The following is a 21,000-nucleotide window of genomic DNA, read 5'->3' on the forward strand; positions in this document are numbered from 1 at the left end:
TTAACTAGTGGATTCGGTATTCGGCCGAACCCCAAAAATCTGGATTTGGTGCATACCTAATTGTGATTGTTGGAAAAGTGTAAAGACGACCCATTTTCATAGCTTAATTTGGTTTCTGTCAACTTTGAATGAAGTGTTTATGATGCAAAAATTACTGTTTATTTACATGGAGTCTGGTTGCTTTAGTGGTAGCAATTTCGCAAATGTTTTTTTTGTAAAAAAAAATAAATAAAGATTCTTACTTTTTAACAGAAAGGTGGACCTCAATAGAAATCCTATCCATAATGTTGTCAGACACTTAGAATCTGAGCCTGTCGGTGGCAAAACGAGCACTTTTGTGAACTTAAAAAGAACTGTGCACAATTGCCCTGTTAACTTAGGCTACATTGTAGCATGTTTCGCTGCTGCTGACTGCAGCGTTCTTGCTTAATGCTGGACAACTTACAAAGGAGGTTGTTTCCATCAGTCACTTACACACAACAACATATATAAATAGCAGTGTTGTAGTCGAGACCACCTAAACCAATACCAAGTCATCACCGAGACCAGAGCGTATCGAGACCGAGACTTTGAGGGTTTGAGACCAAGTCAAGACCAAGACCACCTTTGTGTTAAACAGCCAGAGCTTCTTCTCCTGTCTCCCGCATTCACTTTCTTGGGAGTGCGTGTTAAGGGGGGAAAGGAGAGGGGGGTTTACGGTAACAAATTTCAAATTGGATATAAGTGAAGTTATTGGCTGCATTTGCAAGTTTTACCACATAGGCATGAATCAGACAATGCACTGTCAATTTAGCAAAATCCTTGCAGTTGTGGTCTTGACTTGTCTTGAAATAAAATCCAGAGTCCTCTTTATCCGAGACAAGACAAAAATGCAGTCGATTCCGAGACGAGACCAAGACCTTCAAAAATTGGTCTCAAGACCGAATTTTTGAAGTTCTGGGTCTCGAATACTACAACATTGGAAAATAGAGTCCATGTTGAAAATAACCGAAGTTACCCTTTAAGTCCTCCTGACACTGGTTTGTCTTGCTCCTAAGAAACAGACCAAGTGTCAGGGTCCTGAGGTCCTGCTGTGTGCCATTTTTTAAGCTGCGCCAAACAGATCCTCTGAGCTGCCCTGTCTCCTTACCCTCCAACCAAACTCAAACTCCACCTAGCTCTCCTTGAACTGCTATGGGACTTTTTCCATTGACTTACTTCCTCGTTGCCATCACAATATTTCATCCACTTTGTCAAAAAAAAGTACATTCTAAGACACCCTACTCCTGAGCTAACAATGTCTAACTATCTTGTTGAGACTCCATTTGCAGTTGCTGAACTATATTTTCCTTCTAAAATTGTTGTAGTTCTGCCTTCCCTGCTAGAGCATCGACGAGTATTCCCTCAGCTGCCTTATTGTTGCTCTTGTGACTCATATTGTTTGCAACACAACAGATAATATTTTTATGTTTTTCCTCTGCCTGGAAACTCTGGGGGTTTGATGCAGCGAGAAATATTGCTGAGCTTGCAGAACAACGCCACGGGCTCCGACATTAGTGATAATATACAAAACCAGGGAGACAAAGACTAATTAGTTGCTGTAGTGCGTGAGTGAATATGTGAGTTATGTGTGTGCGCTTTTGTGTCTGTGTACAGCATAACTGATGTGTGCCTGCGTTTTTGTGCGCACGACTATGCTAATTTGGTGCATTTGTGTGTGTCTATCCTTAAGTGGATGCCGGTGTGTGCAGGAAAGCGTGTGAGAGCTCTCATAGCTCTTTTAAAGGGTAATAAGTTAAGACTTTTACAGCCTCAGAGCACAAAATGACCACAGTATATCTGCCAAATATTCCTCTGGAATACATTTCCAATGACTCAACAGTTACTTGGCCAGGTGGGAAGATTTCCAACTGAAATTAAACTGCTGTTTTTTCCGGTCTGCTATAGCATACGCACTATCTGCTCTGGTAATCACGTGTCCTGTGTTCTCCTTTGAGAAAAAGTCAGAAACCAAAAGGGAGACATTTATTTATTATTAGGGCTGTAAAAAGGGATGCACTGATCGATATTCGCCTCGTTGACTGCCATTGGACTATCGGCAAATAAGATGGCCTTCGCTGCTTGCAGCGGACAATGTTCATTTGGGTTTTTATGCGGTCGGACTCAGACAACAGTCAACTAGCAAATGCTGCTACTGCAGCTGCTGATTCGGAGAAGAAGCCACTGACAGGTAGGACTGGATATCGTTCAAAAACGTTCAACACCGGTACCGATACCATGACTTTGATACCGGTTCCTAAACGATACTTTTTTTTCCAATACCAACATTATTAAAAACAAAAAGAACAACATTACACATTACTGCACAAATCTTTTAATGTACGTGAGCCCCGTTTCTGTGCGTAACATAGTTTTTCTGCCTGTCTCTACGACGTGTAACGACAGACAGCCAATCAGCAGCATTATTAGATCTTGGTAGAAGCATGCTGCGTGCTGATTGGCTCACTGACGCTGATGAGATTTACTCCTTAGGTATTGAAATTGGGTATTGAATGACGAGGCATTTTTTTATACTTGAAACTAAGGAGGCAATTAAGTCGGCGCCTAAAAATTGTTGAATTCGGTACCCAGCAGGGCTGCACAAAATGATGAAAACATGGGATATGCGATAACACTATTGAATATTGCGCTAACGATATTGCTTGCGATAAATAAACGTGTATTCAGTTCTGCGCTTTTCAGTATTCTGCTAACATACAACAAATTAAGGTCCAGTGTACGCATCTGTACACAGAATACATGGTAGGGCTGCTTGAAAAATGGTCAATATTGAACACAGCTACTCATTGACTTTTGGAAAGATGTTGCATTTATTGAACTTTAAAAGCAGTAAAACTGTTGAACAAATCAACAGTGAAAACACTTTGAACTGTAATATTTCTCTTAATACTTCTCCCATTTTAACTTTTTTTCCCCATTCAGAACACAAGACAAAATAAGAGTTGACTTGCAAAACGTAATGTGCAAAATAATAGTTTTTCTTGATTTTCATGTTTTTGTGGTAGTTAGGAGCCAAATCGTAATAACGAAATGCACTGCCCTAACGGTATGTAGATTGATGCACTTACGTGGAACCAAAGTTCACAAGTGCTAAGTTAGCCGTACGTTGTTGGCAACATTTGCTGAGGTTAGCACAACAAGTTGATTGGAGTGAGAGGCAGTCACACTATGAAGAGCGCAAAATTAAAAAACGCTGGAGCTGGAAGTCCCGTGTGAGGGTTCCTGGTCAGCTACAACAGCAACGGAGAGGCTGTTGTTTGTTTGTGTGTGTGTGTGTGTGTGTGTGTGTGTGTGTGTGTGTGTGTGTGTGTGTGTGTGTGTATAACATTAAGACGAGGAGTGTCGGCTTCACCGTTTTAGGGTAGGTGAGTGGAAACACAATGAACATGCTAACACACATTTGACGGCCCAGATGTGCAGATCACTAGTGGGATAACAAATGTTTGGGTGCTCTGAATCAGAGCTGGGCGATATGGAGAAAATCAAATATATATAATGTATTTTTTACAAAACACCTTGATAACGATATTGCAACGATATTGGTTGACAATTGATGCTTTCACAAAATATTTACACAATGAGATTTGTGATAAATAATCATCCGTGATGTGGATATAATGACTAAGTGGGTAAAGGCAAATAATAGAACAGTGACAACAGTCTGGTAAGTTCAGAAAATGACATCACTTTACTGTAATGTAGCCTTTAAAACAAGGAACGACAACACTTGTGTCATATTACGATATCCAAAATTTAAGACAATATCTAGCCTCATATATCGATATAATATCGATACATTGCCCAGCCCTACTTTGAATGTTTAAATATAGCCAAGGTGAAACTAATTGAAACACTCTTTGTTGTGAATATGTTACAGTCCATTCTGCAAAAACTCTGAACAAAGCTTTTTCAAATGGTATCATACATTGGTATCATAAATTGTTACACTGTTTTCCTTCCTGAAGATTTATCTGTGTGAACCTACCTTGAACCAATCCTCCTTTCCTATGGCGCCTCTTTCCTATTTATCTACTTTTTATCAAAGTGAATGGATTGCTTGTTAGAAAATGTATATTTCATGTGTGTCTCAATAAAACTTTAGAACACTGTGAACTGAACCCTGCTTCCTGTCACTTAGTTCTCCACAAAACAATCATGATTGGATCGTTTCGTAACACTAAATGCACAAGTTTTATTTTTATTATGTATTTTCACATTTTCAATTTTATAGCCTGCATAGCCTATGGACCTTTTTCACAGCAGACATGTTGACTTGTCATAGTAGGAAAAGCACAGCTGAGACTGATAACCTTAACGGCTCAATTCCATCAAGTGTCAGTAATGTAATGGTTTAATACCAGGACCTCTCCCAAGTGGAATGCAGCCATCATTAATGGTTTAATACCAGGACCTCTCCTAAGTGGAATGCAGCCATCATTAATGGTTTAATACCAGGGCCTCTCCTAAGTGGAATGCAGCCATCAGTAATGGTTTTGAATACACCTGTGCTTTTCCTACTATGATCAAGGGGGTAAGCGAGCATCCGGAAAATGTTCCTACTATGGGGAGATTCTGAGGCTAACAAGCCATCACCTTCTGCTAGCATTCCATTGACTCCCATTCATTTTGTAGTCACTTTGACAGCGAACAACTTTGCATCTGAAGTGTTTAAAGACTCTATTTGTCCATTGTTTATTTCTAAAGAAACATAGACAATGTATAAACGGCTCCATTACCTTGTATCTCACGTTATAGTCCCTAGCAGTTTTTGTAAAAATAGGCTAACGATTGTGTCATAACCACGCGACTTACTGTCGCACAGTAGAGAAATTACCGTATAGTACAGGAGAAGCTCGCAGGCAATCGGGGGGACGTGGAGGCAGAGAGAAGCCCATAGAAAGTCCATGAAAAGCATCGGAAAAAAATATTTCAGCAAAATTTTGATGAATTGGAAATACTTCGGTATGTGTCAAGTGAATTTATATGAAGTAACATTTGTCCACGAACAATAGAATATTTTAAGAAAAGTATATGTTGTTAAATAATGAAGTAGGGGTAACGAGGTATACCTATATTCACCGGGGATGGGGAAATTATACAGGCAATGGAAAAAACCCATTTCATGTCAATCGCGGTTAACATTATTCCTTTATATATTTACAGATCTATACGCTTGAAGATGAATGTGATCCCTTTCATCATGGTCGGAAAAAACGTTCTGTTCAATTGTTTTTGACCATGATTCAGAATGATTGAGATTTCTCTTGGCACAGCTACCAGAAGACTTACAACTTTCAGACAGGTTGCCCACGTCACATCTACGTCTTCAAGCTCAGTTTGAGGCTGCGCAGTAACGCTCAGCCATCATCGGAAAAGTGCTTCTAATAGACTTCACTGGTCTCCATCGAAGTCTATGGCGTCGCTGTGTCCATTTGTTTCACTGTCTAGGACTATGACATGTCAACATGTCTGCCGTGAAAAAGGTCTATAGTGACCTGTTGCCTTTTGGGTTTATTCAATGTTCGTACAGTGTAATACACAGTATTACACTGTACACAAGTGTTTGAAATGTTCTTTAGTTTTATAATGAAAATAGCTCACCAAAGTTGCTAGTGGATAAAATGCTACTTCAGTCCCCAGGATTCTGTCTGTCTTAGACACTTGCACTGTTGTCTGGTAAATAAATGAAAATAACAGAATCCTTATGCATTACATTTCCCCCCGCTGTACCAAATTTGCATCGAACTATGACTTTTGTGTACCCTACACCCCTAAAATTTATAGTTTTTGGTTTCATGGTGGCGCCCCCTATCTTTGAATTAATTTATTGAAGAACCGTTAGACTGAATTATTTCCCTTATTTTCCCTTATTTCCCTATTTATTTCCACTTCTTATATTGAAATGAAGGGGCATGGCTATCTCACAGACTCAGACCAAAGCAACTAGCTAGGCAAGACCATGTGTTGTGCTGAAGATCCCCACCCTGCCTTAATTCTCCCCACCCCCCATATCTTTTTTTCTAATCTTAACTAGTTGTTTTGGTGCCTAAACTTAACTGCTAAATTTAACTGCAACGGCCGCTAAAAAGACCGTCACCTCACGGACCTCTGTACCCGGCTAACAGTAAGCGTTTCTCGGCTAGAGCGAACTGTAAAAGGCCGCTAAACGTGAAAAGGGAAGCACTGCTACTTGAGCGGAGTGATTAGCGCAACACCTGAAAAGCACCGTTGTTGCTCTCTGCTCCTCACCACGGGGCTTCTCAGCAAATCACTCCGCCCAAGTAGCAGAAGTAGCAGTGCTTCGCCTTCTGAGAATATAGTTCCCAGTATGTATACGGTTAGAAGATGGTTGTGTCTCATGTGACCTTGTTATTTGTACACCCTGTGACTATACAAATCATAACATGTAAATAGGAAAATGTTGGCGTTATTTTGTCACTTATTGGGAGCAGTAGGCTAGATGGAGCCGGTTACCTCCAGGATCTGTGCTAAGCTAGGCTAGCGGTGGGTGCGTCAGACAGTTACAACACGCACAGAGATGAGAAGGGCATTTATGTACTTATCTAACTCTGGGGAATGAATAAGATAAAGTCCCAATAAAACGGTGTGTTCCTTTAAGACTATTCATGGCCCTAACTTGAAACTTCATATGCTCAAATGCTCAACAAGCAAAGGTAGGCTAAAACAAAACTCTCCAGGGGTAAACACTCCACCATTAAATGTCTTTTCATGTTATCTGTTGTCAAAATAGACCTGTCTGATTAAAACAGGGTGATAATAGCTGTCAAAAGTCACGGTTTACAAATTGCTGAATGTCACATCACGATGTCAGATCATCGACTTCACAGCTTCCATAAAAAGCCTCTTAGATGATGAACAGACACCCGGAGACGTCTGCCGCACGTCATGGGTTCAAGTCCAGGTCACCCCCTCCCTTCCACCTTTCCCCGCTGTACACGCTTTGATAATGCTGAGGTGCTGTAAAAAATATTTCCTCTTTAGCTGTCACGTTGAGGCCTATTTAAAGCGACAGCCGAGCTTAGCCTGTTTTTAAAAATGCTCTTGGAGAGCTGAAATTCAGTTCGTCATTCCTGCGTCACAGTGCGGATCGACTCATTCCTCCGGTCACTTCGTCGAAACATAAAAAAATGTAAGCCTTCCTGAAAATACTCAGTAAACTTGTCCGATTACCTGTCGCGTCTTGTTTAGTGGAAGCATGGGGTAGGTTGAACCTTGTTGAACCTTTCTCCAGTTAATAAGAATGACTTTACATTTTGTCATGTCATGCAGCCAGTATTATCGGTAGGTATACGGTACTTTAAATCTTGATTCACAATGACTGTGAATCTCTGTCCTCAACATGGTACATGGAAACACCCTAGTAACAGTAGGAGGGGAGCAAAAATTGGCACTTTTTGCTGATGATTTACTATTGACTATATCTTACCCCACACAGGTTGTTCCTAAAATCATTAAACTATTACTAGACTATGGCTCTTTTTCAGGGTACAAGGTTAATGTAAATAAAACACAGGTACTAACTCTGAACTATGCCCCACCAGAAGAAGTCAAAGATAGTTATAAATGGAAATGGGACAGTATCAGATATTTAGGGGTGGTATTGCACCGAGACTTCACTAAAATGTTTGAAGCTAATTATGGCCCTCTGAATATAGCAATAAAATCGAATATACCATAACTTTTTTGGACTTACATTATAGGATTGATTCAGTAAGATTAAATATTCTCCCCCGAATGCTCTACTTATTCCAGTGCTTACCAATTTTCATACCTCAAAAACAATTTGTAGAGTGGGAGAGAATGCTGTCAAAATATATTTGGAAAGGGAAAAAATCCAGAGTTAAGTATAAAACCTTACAATTGAAGAAAGATAAAGGAGGTCGTGGTCTCCCTTGTCTATGAGAATATATTACTGTGCTGCACAGTTAAGACCATTAATATGTTTGTGTTCTTCATATTACACCGCAGGATGGAAGGATGTGGAGGGGACAACTATTGAATCAATACCAGTTGAAGCTTTATCAGCAGACACCAAACCGCAGAATAAGATTCATTTAACGGACGAACCCATTTCACATGTAATGATAGCAGATGGAATGAAGCAATTGAAATTTGTGGTTTGGAAGATACCTCAAAAATCCTAAAATGGTGTGCATACGATTCAGATTTTACCCTGAATCAGCATGACGATAGATTTAAGAATTGGATTTTAAAAGGATTGACTGATTATTACTCATTTGTCCACAATAGGGCACTCCAATCTTTTGAATCCTTGCAAAGAAAACATGGATTAGGCTCTGCTGACTTCTTTAGGTATCTTCAGATCAGGCACTATTTTAATCAGGAACTGAAAGTGAATTTAAACAATCTAGGATTCGTGGATACATTTGTATCATTAACTACAAATTCAGGAGCACACAATAAAATTATATCCAGGTTATACAACAGCATCCTGCGGTGTAAAAAAAGACAACACATATTGGGCCCTATCTTGCACTCAGCGCAATTGCCTTTGTACACCGACGCATGTATCATTCCTATTTTGCACCCGACGCACAGCGGACTTTTCCCTCCACAGACGCACGTCGGTAAATTAGGGAAAGTATTTGCGCTCCTGGGGGGCGATTCAGCGAAAAGAGGAGGCGTGTTCCGGCGCAAACGTTCCCTGGTGCTATTTTGCCGTTTCAGAAAACAATTCAGCCACTGACCAGGAAAAACCTGGTCTAAAGTCAGTGGCGCTAGTCTAAAGTCAGTAGCGTGTTATTCAGATGCTATTTTCGGGGCGCATGCTTGGCCATAATGTGCATAATGCGCATACACTTTGCTTCTCTCATCTACATGGATGCAGCAGTTCCCATTTTTGCAAACCATACATAATTACAAAGAAAAATATTACTGAAAATGCGCTTCAGATGTTTGGATCGGTCAGGAGGCACTTTACAGTAGGGCTGAAACGATTCATCGAGTTACTCGATTAACTCGATTACAAAAATTCCTCAAGGCAAAAACTCTGCCTCGAAGCCTCGTTAAATTCCTATGACGCGCGCACTATACGCGGGATGAGGGATCTGAATGTTTCCACACGGACCGTTGCTCAGGAAGCACACCACACAGGAAGTGCGTGATACAGTTGTCTCGATGGCGGAGAGTAAAGATGTCCATAAACGGCAAAGAATGTCTAAAGTTTGGGATCCTTATACTAAAAAAGGAAGAGAACAAGGTGCAATGTGTCTACTGCAAAGTAGAACTGGCATACCACAGCAGTACCACTTGAACGATTCAGCATCTGAACCTAAAACATCCACTCCATGCTGTTTCACCATGCGTCGCTGAAACAAGGTAAGTTAACGTAGCTTGTTGTTGTAACGTTGATGTTCGCTGATTTTAATCGCATACTGTATTTGTAGCGATGTCGTGGTGCGGTTTGACTAGATATGATGTTTAGCTTTGATGTTTTTAAGTAGTAAACTTATTCATGTTCAATTGCAAGAGAGTATAGCCTAAAAAAAAGAACCTCTTCACACACACACACACACACACACACACACACACACACACGCATGCACCCTAGTATCTCTCACTCTTCCTCACGCCTGGCACGCGTGCACACACAAACACACACACACACAGGTTGCTAGGTTACCATAGCAAATAGGCTCACCCCAGAAATTATATATTATTTGTTAGTAGCACTAGCCTAATGGTAAATGCTGCAGGTGTAGAAATCTACATAAAACTGATATTTACTTTGATGTCAGTGCTAGATTACAGCATGAAACTTGTGCATATTAATAAATTAAATTGCTTTTCCTCTTTTTCTCCCTCTCAGCACTTCACAACGGAGTATGGATAGCTTTGTTCGCCCAGCTCAGTCATGCACTGTTCAAGAGGCTGCAATTTTCACAGAGAGCATTTTGAACATGCTCGTGACATATGATATGAGGCCACTGTCCATGGTGGAGGACAAGGGATTTAGAGACATGATCTCAACTTTCAATCCTAAATACAACCTGCCATCAAGAACATATTTCACACAACAGATGGAGAAGAAACACAGAGACACCACAGAGAAATTGAAAGCTGTCCTAAAGCAAACAGAGTGTGTTGCCCTGACAACAGACATTTGGACCAGTGTGGCAACAGAGGCCTACCTGGGGGTGACATGCCACTTCTTGGGGGAAGATTGGGAGATGAAGTCCTTCTCCCTAACCACAATGCCCCTAGAAGAGAGACACACTGCAGCCAACATTGCAGACTGGCTAGAGGAGACAACTGCCAAATTTCAGATTCCACTTGAAAAGGTAAAGGCAGTTGTCAATGACAATGGGGCCAATGTGGTAGCAGCAGCAAGAATTCTTAGAGAGAGGCATGGGTGGGCTTCTGTGAGATGTGCAGGGCATACTTTAAACTTAGTTGTGCAGAGCACACTCAAAAAAATAAAACAATTGCTAGTTGTGTGGGTTCTGCTAGGTGCCTAGTGGAGCACTTCAAAAAGAGTGAACTGGCCTGCACTAAGCTCAAAGAAAAATAACAGCAGATGGGAAAGCCACCACTCATGTTGATACAGGATGTCAGTACCCGGTGGAACAGTACGTATCACATGTTATCAAGACTCCTGGCACAGCGATGGCCTGTGACTGCAGCTCTCTCCGATCCAGCAGTCACTCCGAGAGGCAAACACCACTACCTGGATCTAAAGCCAGAGCAGTAGAACATCAGTGAGGAGTTGACACAGGTCCTTGGGCCATTTGAAGGTGCTACAGAGTTTCTTAGTGGAGAACAGTATGTCACCCTCTCTGCCCTTCCACAGCTGGTCCAAAACCTTAAAAAGTCCACACTGACTGCTGAACTTGAAACTGCACCAGTGAAGGCATTTCAGGCTTCTGCTGCAGAGCAGATCACAGAGAGGTGGCAAGGGCTGTATGCATTTCTACCTGATGCTCCCAACCCTGTCCTTCTGGCTGCTGCTTTGGACCCCAGGTTTAGAAAACTGAAGTTCTTGCCTGCTGAAGAGGTGTTTAAGGTCCAAACTAGTATTCAATCAATGGCACTAGCTGCCAAAAAGGACTCAAACCGGCCTAGAGGAAGCCACTGCCACCACATCAGCTTCACACACTACAGGTAGATCACGTCAGAAAAGTATTCTGGGATCATCATCAGAGGATGAGGATGAAGGAGAGGAGGAGGATGAGAAGATGAGCAGAGCGGCGCAGAGGGAGGTCTTGGAGTATTTTGGTGAACAGCCTATTTCCAAGAAGGAGAATCCACTGCCATGGTGGAGAATAAATCAAGCAAGATATCCAACCTTGGCACAGCTGGCAAAGTCTTTCTTGGGGATCCCAGCAACATCAACGCCCTCAGAGCGCTTGTTCTCTGCTGCTGGGAACATTGCCTCAAAACATAGGGCAAGCCTAAGTGCTGAGCATGTGGATATGTTGACGTTTCTCCATTGCAACTATAAGCTGTTGTAGATGTAGAATCTGAAATCTCTCTCTCTCTCTCACACACACACACACACACACACACACACACACACACACACACACACACACACACACACACACACACACACACACACACACACACACACACACACACACACACAAACTCTCACTCACTTACTCTCTCTCTACCTCATCTAGGTACATTTTGATGTTTGTTTTGAGATTACAGCTGAAAAAGTCTGATTCTCGAATAATTGTTTTATTTACATTTATTTTTTTATAAATTGTATACATTGTGTACCTGTTTGGCTTCATATTTTATATCCATTTTTTGTTCTCAGGTGGGTAATTTGCAGAAGGTGCAATCCTTTTTTTGTAATGTTGTATTAAGAAGACAAAACTAAGGCCAAATGGCCTTTACTATTTAAGTTTGTATTCATAGTTTTACATGTTATACATGTTTTACAGTAAGTTGACTTAACTGTATTGTTATTTAATTGTTGGCACTTATAAACACCTAATGGGTAAATTGCAATACATGGGCTTAGTTTTGGAGCCAAATGTTGGAGTTGCAATAAATAAATACCTCTGTTTTTGAGAAATAAAAGCCAAATGCTTTATCATTTTACAGCCACATCATTTTCGTTATGCATTATTTGTTTTGGTTGTTTGTATCCGATTAATCGATTAATCGATCGATAAAGTGCTAGATTAATCGATTACAAAAAGAATCAATAGCTGCAGCCCTACTTTACAGTACAGTCCTCAAAAAGTCGCAGCATTCTTTGTGGCTTGTTGTGTTTTACACAACATTTCCATGAATCATGGATGTGTTGATGACATAAATGAGGAAATGTTAGAGGACTTAAAGGGATACTTCACCGATTTAGCATTCAGCTTTGTATCAGTAGAAACCCGATAGTATTTCTGAATGACCGTGCTTCCCTCCCTCATGTCCCCCTGAGACGAGAGATCTCTGCATTTGGGGCCTGGAAAAAAATCTTCCGATGACGTAAAATGACGATTTTGCGTCATCGGAAGATTTTTGGGCCAGAGGCAAAGGACTACAGCCAGTAGTAGGATCTACTTCCGTATGTTTTCAACACGCCCACAGGGGGTTGGACTGCCGAGTCTGGCCGAGGTATTCCGAATGAAAACGACTGTCAGCCATCTTGTAGTGGTGGGCAGATCGAGGCTTCGTGAAACAATGAAACAGTTGAAGCAAATGTGTCATATTGTGTCGAGGCTTCGAAACAATCTGACACCCGTCTCAACGATGACACCTAGTGGTTACTGGCAGGTGGTGATCTGAAACAACCTTGATAACGAGCCATTAAAAAAATAAAAAATGTATTATTGTATTGTATTATTTTTCTAATATGTGAAGCTTGTAAGGCTTGCAGACTCCTCACTGTGCATAATGCTATTTTGGTCATAAAAAATGAATATTAATAAAAGAAATCAAGCCACAATGTCTCACTTTTTTATAGATTTTCATTCAAAAATATTTATTTCTCTGCTGTGGAAGGACTTAGCCTACTTCGTGTTTTACAGATAATTTCTCCAGCCTTTGAAAAGATCCTCTCACAAGGGACACTTGTTGCTGGCATGCAAAGATATTTTTTAGCAAGGACATACAAATGAGGAAAATTTTTTCACTTCCACTGTGGCATCAGCTGTAGCATTATGTATAATCTGGGTTTTACAGATACGATCATTAAAACGTTCCCATAAACTGTTCTGTCCTTCCTATCTATCTATCTATCTATCTATCTATCTATCTATCTATCTATCTATCTATCTATCTATCTATCTATCTATCTATCTATGTGTCACTGTATGTAGGTCTATACTCTGTCTGTCTCACTCTATCAGTCAATGTGTAAATTTAAATGTAAGCCTAAATATAACTAAACAACTCGCACTTTGAATGTCACTATATCACCAAATATCCGCTATCTCAAAATCAAACTCATCTCACAAAAACCCACGAGGTCAAGGTGCGTGACTTCCTTTTATACTGATGTGCGATGTGTGTTCCCAACCCTGTCAATCAAACGCTGATTTGGCGGACCATGCCACCTGTTGAAACACTAGTGAAACACTCCGGTGTTTCATTTAGCTGTAGTCACGTGACATCAGTGTTTTGAATCGCGCTTCGGATCAGTGTTTCGAAACATCTGCGCTTCGGGATCTCGGCAAAGCTTCGGAACGTCAGTTTCACTTCAGCCATCCCTACCATCTTGAATCTTCGCTAAACAGGCTTTCGGTTTTCAGCAGAAAACATTTACAACAATTATCTGCATTCAAACTACCGGACGTGTGTACCACCGGGATACATCGGTACAGATCGGAGAATATGGAGGAAACGTTATTACAGACGCAATACTCGGCACACTACGTGAGCTTCGCCTGCACGGAGACCAGCGGTGTCGCTCAATGCCGCTGCGCAGCTGGGGACATCCTCATCGGCTAGGTGGAAAGCTAACGCTAGCTGTCCACCTGTCCCAGCCATCCTGCTTGCAAGTGTCTGCTCATTAAACAACAAGCTGGACTACATCCTCCTTCAACGAAAATCCCAACGTGAGTTCAGTGACTGCTGTGTTTTTGTTGTTGTGGAAACATGCCTGAACAACAGTGTACCGGCACCGGGACTATCCAGCTACCAGGCTGCTCTCGCCGGCCCGTGGAGGTGGACTGTGTTAAACGGACTGGTGTAGAAATAAAATCCAACTAGCTACTGCTAACTGCTGGTGGAGCTTGTGACTGTAAAATGATGACCATTCGACATTCCACGCTAATTCACGCCTGTGTTTATACTCTGTGTTTAGCTACACCAATGCTAGTATGCGTTAGCTGAACTTTACGGATCCTGCTTGCAAGTGTCCGCTCATTTAGACCACAAACTGGACTACATCCAACTTCAACGACACTCCCAACGTGAGTTCAGAGACTGCTGTGTTTTTGTTGTTGTGGAAACCTGCCTGAATAGTGTACCGGACTGTCCAGCTACCAGGCCTGCTAGCCCTCCGAGCTAGAGATGCTCTGTCGCTGGGTAAAAGAGGTGGGCTGTGTTAACACCGAGTGGTGCAGAAATGTGGTGATTTGTATCCATTTAACTGCTAACTGCTGGTGGAGTTTGTGACTGTTAAATGCCGACTATTCTACATTACACACTAATTCACGGCTGTGTCTATACTCGGTGTTTACAGCCCACCAAGCGCTAATGCTAGTATGTTAGCTGAAACTTTCGGAGCCTATAAAGTGTGTGTACTAAATGTAGCCTGTTTCGGTATGTCGTTTTTATAATATGTCGTTTTTATATATGTTAAATGTGTAACACCACTTGAGTCAGCGATGAAACGTTGTTTCGTGTATATGGTTGAAATGACAATAAAACACGCTTGAGTTGAGTTGAATGCCTCTGTCGGTCTGTCAAGCGGTAGGCGTGGCTTGGGAGTGGACTCAAAGCAACGAAGCAGGTGCATTCTGGGATTTGGTGTTTTTCATCCATATAAGACCAAAACACATTTTCTGGCTTTTCTCGGCCTAGAAGGCACCAATTTCAATTTTTTTTTCACATTTCTACTACATAAGTGACCCAATTTAAAGATATATTCAGCTTTCCAGCGGTGAAATATTCCTTTAAGGAGACATGATGTTGAACTACGGTGGGATTGGACACTCCGGCAGAATCTGGTCCGGGAGTAATGCGCGATGCGCTCCTGGTGGAGCAGGTGGACGGAGATGGAGTGGGGGGAGGAGGAAGGGGCACAACAGGTGCAGGTGGTGTGTTTGGAGGCCCACGCTCCATGGCTGCAGCAATCCTCTCCAGACTTGAGTAGACGCGCCTGAGAGGAGCAGCAACATCGCCACCCGGCCAACATGGGCATTTATTACTTTGCCGCATCCCGGACAGCACCCGCTGGCGTGCGCCAGGCAAATCCGCCGTCATAATATCAATCCGCCATGGAACAAGCACGCCTGCTCTTAAAAGAGAATGTGAGATGACGCTCTGATTGGTTATTTTCACGTTACGCCCAAACCACACCTAGCTACTTCAGACCAACCCATTTTAGATTTGCGTCGGGCGCAAGACTCATTTATCCCGCCGGTATCATAGCAACAGCCCACACGAGATCCGCCCACAAAGCTACTTGCGTTTTGCATTTCATACTTGCGTTTCAGATCGTTAAAATAGGGCCCATTATGTTAAAGCGAAGTGGGAAAAAGAAGGTAATTTCATAATCACAGAGGAATGTTGGGAACATATATGCAAGATACAATGGGTTTCAACTGGATCTAATGTATGGCGTGAATTTTGTTGGAAAAGTATAATGAGATTTTTCATCACCCCTGTTCAGAAGAGGTATCGGGGCATTGGAGATACTTGCTGGAGATGTGGTGGGGGTGGTGCTAACCATTTCCACATTTTTTGGGACTGCCAAGTTATTTCTCAGTATTGGTCTAGAATTCATGAGCATATACAGAATGTCTTTGCACTTGTTTTTCCATTTGCTTTTGAAACCTTATATCTCAGTAATATATCAACGGATAAATTGGACTCGAAGGACAAGAAACTTCTATAGATCTTATTGGCAGCAAGTAAAAAGGCTCTAACATGGAGATGGCTCAAACCAGAACCACCAACAACTGAGGACTGGATAAACACTGTGCAAGAGATCTACACAATGGAAAAACTGTCCTTTTCACTCAAAGTGCAGAGGTACACTTTCTATAGGATATGGTCCAAGTGGACGGAATATGTTAAGCCGGTTAGATCTGATTGTTTGTAAACACTGCTGCTTCTTACTAATTGTGCACAGATTTAAAAATTGAAATGAATAACATAAATAATGTGGAAGTAATTTGGTTACCCCGCCACCTACACCTGAGTTCTGTTGTTCCTGTAATAGAAAGTTAAAAATGGTAAAGCAACGTAATGTACTTCATATGTCAAACAAATTCAACATGCTTTTCCAATAAAAGATAATAAAAAATAAAAAAAGGGGCTCAAAACTCCTCTTTGGGGCCATACCATACTCTACTATGTAGAAAGATGATTAAGAGTTTAAACGGATGACTGGACTTGGACTTTATTTGGGCTGAATGGGCATTCTGATACCAAGCAGAGTTTTTTTTACGAAATCACAGCTTTTTATCATCCAATTTTCAGACCGTTTTAGATGTTATATTGTGTGTTTATTTGCGGAATGTTGAGTGGGATGACATGACGCCCGACAGAAGTTCCCTTATCTCGTCGTCCCTCCAATTAGACATTTTCTTATTTTCGAAATGTTATGTTTTCTTCCGGTTTTGCCTAACCCGCCAGCCGCATGATAGAAACATCATTAACACGGCCACTCGATCGCTGTAAATATTCCAAAAACCTGCTCCATGACCTGCTCTGTTCATACATGGGCTCAATCGGACCAGCTGTCCCTCCAACTGATTCGGACATATGCGTTCTCACACACAGCTCCTGCGGGTAATGTCTAGATAAGTTCAGGGTTGCAATGTTTGGAAGAAAGGGGCTATAGTCCTGCCGGTTTCACGTTATACGTTATATTCACGAAACGCACCAACAAAGGCAATGAAGAGGAAGACAGCTAGGAAGCAAACACGAATGATAACAATGTAGGTTTTAAATGATTCCAAAGTCTCAGCTTATTAAATGTTTTATGAGGAAGAAAATTATTCAGCAGACTTGTTATAGGGATCAAGGATACCCACACTGTACCTAGTATTGTATTGTAAACGTTTGTAAACGTTTAGTCCTGTGTACAGTACGCTACTACTTACTCTGTGGAGCTGTTCTTGTGGTTGTGTATTGGAGAGATGCAGGGTGGGAGGAGCAGACAGTCTTTGTCCAATCGCAGCTTCTTATTGCCGTTGACCGATGACTCGCTGTGGTCCGACTGGAATAAAGAGGGCAGAAAACGCAATATCTAAGTACAGTGTTTACACCTGAGAGAGAAAGGGACACAGAGACACAGGGAGGTTGAGAGTAAAAAAATGCTTAGGGACTTAAACAGAGAGAATCCCGTGCCTTGTGTTTCCTCTTGCTCTTGCTGGTGTGTTTCTCTGTTGGGACCACCATGTTTCCAGCTGCCTGCCTCCTGTGTTTGCCTCCGTTCTCTCCTCTCTCCATCCTCCCTGCCAGCCTGGGATTACTCTGCTCTTGTACAGGGGGGTTGTCCAGGACCCCCACACCTTGGCATACCTTCTCTCTGTCCTTCCCCGTCGTCCTCTCCCTCTCCCTCTCCCCAAGCCCCAATCTTTCTCTGTCCTCTCTGTCCATCTGCCTCTCTCTCTCTGCTAATCTGTCTCTGTCACCTTGCCTCTCTCTGTCCTGCACTAATCGCTCATTTTCCTCTTCCTGTTTCTCCCCCTTAGGTAACTTCTGCCTCTCTCTCAGCCCGGGCCACTCTCTCTCAGCCTGCTTCTGTCTTTCTCTCTCGGCCACCCCTATCCTCTCCCTCTCCCCTTGTCGCTCTCTGTCTCTGTCCCTCCCTTCACTTCCGTCCCTTTCTGCCATTCCCACCATGGACCTTTCCCCCGAACCCTGGCCAGGCACCCTGCCGAGCAAACTCAGGTCAATTTTCACCCATAAACTCTGGATCCCTTGGTATTCCCTCAAGGGGGACAGAGGCACCTCGTGTCCGATGTTGGAAGGCGGGGACATGGACTCCGGGTCTTTGGACTGTCCTGCTAACCCTCCAGGATCAGGAACAGAAGTGCCAAACGAACCACTTATGTTGCTAATGCTTAGCGAGTTACAGCTACTACTGCTGCCGTTAGTCCCAGCGCTGATGCTACTGTTACTACCGCTGCTACCATTAGTGGTCACACTGCTACCGTCTTTGACTCGAAGTCCCTTCCCTCCGAATATCCCCAGGCTCCCCACGCTGACAGCAGAGCCGAGGCACGGGAGAAGAGGCGCGTGCACGTGCGTGTTGGACAGAGTCTGTGTGTTCATCGCAGAGCGCGTCGCCTGGGGTGGCAGAGTGGGGTTTTTGACGGCTTCCTCCGCATCCGAATGGCATTCAGAGGACGAGGAATCGGTTTCGATGAATTCCCGGGACTTGGGTGTGATTTTGGTGCTTGGACCTCTGTGTTTCCTCTTGTCCTGTTTTGGAGACAAGAATGACAAAAAAGGAGTGAGCTGCTTCCCCTTCTTCATGTCATCCCCTCTAGCAACTCAACATTCCGCACATACACACACAATATAACATCTAAAACGGTCTGAAAATTGGACGATAGATAAACTATGATTTCGTAAAAAAAAAACTGTGCTTGGTATCAGAATGTCAGTTCAGCCCAAAAAGTCCAAAATCTAGTCATCCGTTTGCACTCTTAGGGCCCTATTTTAACGATCTAAGTGCACGGCGTGAAGCACATGGTGCAGGTGCGTTTAGGGCGTGTCCAAATCCACTTTTAGCTAGTTTGACGGTGGAAGAAAGGGTGCGTGCGCCGGGTGCATGGTGCAAAAGGGTTGTACTTAGTGTCTTCATTAATTCATAGGTGTGTTTTGGGCGTAACATGCAATAAACCAATCAGAGATCATCTCCCATTCCCTTTAAAAGCCAGGCGCGTTTGGACATCGGAGCATTGCTATTATGATGGCGGATTTGCACCGTAATATTTTTATTTTCATTTTACTTTTGCATGTTTGTGTGCTGCTGCGCTTCCCTGTGCTGTGCATAAGCCTAGGTGCATTTTACTAATTTGCTGTTAAAATAACAATGAAATGCTGCGTTATTGACTTTAGACCAGGTTTTTGTTGGTCAATGGCGCGATCACTTCCCACTGCCTCAAGATCGCAATATGCCCAGAATGCACCTGAACACACCTCCCTGTAAGACCAGCACGCCCATGGGCGAAAAAGATGGGCGCAGGTGCATTTGCTATTTAAACGACGTGGGCGCTGGACGGGAAATTGACAACTGAGGATCGGTATGGCCCCAAAGAGTGGTTTTGAGCTCTTTTAACTTGATTTCCCAAAGTTTTCCCATTAATGTCTATTGGAAATTTAGCGCTGTTTTTTGGCGATTTTCGTGAAAAGGCGAGTCTCTGAGAAAAGACATAGCACACCATTCACGATTATTCCGCACATTTTGATGTATTTGATGTATGTAGCAGCACATCGGCACATTGAATAATTATTCATATGCACCGACCTATGATAATCACAGTGTCTCTTAATCAGGAAAGTGCACACAAAAACACACGTAACTTGTAATCTCTCTACATCCACCACTGTGTAAAATACTAAACTACTATCATGATGAAAAAGAGAGCTTTTCGCTATCCCAATGGAAGAATCTGGCTTGTAAGATGTCACTCAATACATTTTTAAGCCCCTGCGGAAAAAAAAAAACCCTGCAGTTGACAGAAAGTGTAATCAGGGAAGCTAAAGATACAGCATGTGATAATATCATGCAGCACAGGCTTGTTCTACTAATGTGCGATGTGAAATGAAACATGTTTTACTGTCTAATTTTGTATGTCAGTGGGATTCACTGCACACCAGGCACACAACTGCAGCGCAGGCAGCCTGAGATGTTTGTCACATGCAAATTAAAACATGCCTTTTCCTATTTTGAATTATTTCTCAGATGTTAACAGCAGAGTTTCTAAAAGAGAAAAGTTTCTTTTTATCACAGATTATTGGACTCAAAGCTTCTCCTCACTGGTGGCAGCGATGGTTTTCAGCCTCGATTGCTGCGTTGTGGGGCTGACGGATGATCCATTGGCGATGGCCGACAGCTATCGTGATATCATGAAAGACATCGTGGATGCCCCAGTTCACAAATCACACACCACAAATCATAACACTTTGTCTCTTGTTCTGTCCACCTTTTCTGTCTCCATGTGCTCCGGACGTTACAAGCAAGCAGTGGTTCCCAAACTTTTTCTGTAGGGTCACTGTTTTGCAAATAAAAAAATATTTCAAAAATATTTCAAATTTATCTTTATTGTGACTATTATTGCCACTGTTCATCACACCCCCAACCAGCACCGCCTACCAACAGCCTGGGTCTGTCCCAGGTTTCTCCCTAAAATCAAGTTTTTCCTCACCACTGTCACACGAAATACTTCCTCTTTGGAGAATTACTGGAATTGTTGGGTCATTGTAAATTATAGTGTGGTCTAGACCTACTCTATCTGTAAAGTGTCTTGAGATAACTCTTGTTATGATTTGATACTATAAATAAAATTGAATTGAACTGATTTGACAGGGTGTTTGGCAGTCAACTCAGGCTCATTAGCTCGAAATGTGGTCACAGCGACATACTTTTTTTTGTCTTGTTTTGGTCTCTATTCCTATAAGTGAATAAACTGTCTTATAGCTGTTTGTGCATCCGCAATTCAACAGCCTGACATTCGTCTTGTGTGAAGGATGTGTGTGAATGATGCATGCCTGTCTGCTTAGTTTATTTTCTTGATATATCTGCAGAGTTACAATTGCATCTCTGACCCCGTTTTGTATCCG

At 42.3% G+C, this 21,000-nt stretch overlaps 1 protein-coding gene and 1 long non-coding RNA gene across 2 annotated transcripts in view; one reads left to right on the top strand and one right to left on the bottom strand.

Moving 5' to 3' along the window:
- The window catches only part of aff2 (AF4/FMR2 family, member 2), a 181,427-nt gene that overhangs the window by 37,201 nt on the left and 123,226 nt on the right, over window positions 1–21,000 (bottom strand). The window contains exons 14-16 of the mRNA XM_039813457.1: window positions 17,554–18,633; window positions 17,307–17,422; window positions 10,212–10,280 (exon numbers count right to left, since the gene is read on the bottom strand). Coding sequence (XP_039669391.1) covers window positions 10,212–10,280; window positions 17,307–17,422; window positions 17,554–18,633 — 1,265 coding nt within the window. The remainder of the gene's footprint in view (window positions 1–10,211; window positions 10,281–17,306; window positions 17,423–17,553; window positions 18,634–21,000) is intronic.
- LOC120566805 lies at window positions 9,196–20,406 on the top strand. Its single transcript, XR_005640468.1, has 3 exons — window positions 9,196–9,399; window positions 9,890–10,361; window positions 20,171–20,406. It is a non-coding gene; the product is annotated as an uncharacterized LOC120566805 (long non-coding RNA).

This window comes from Perca fluviatilis, chromosome 10 (genome assembly GCF_010015445.1).
Source record: "Perca fluviatilis chromosome 10, GENO_Pfluv_1.0, whole genome shotgun sequence".
NCBI classification, from domain to species: domain Eukaryota; kingdom Metazoa; phylum Chordata; class Actinopteri; order Perciformes; family Percidae; genus Perca; species Perca fluviatilis.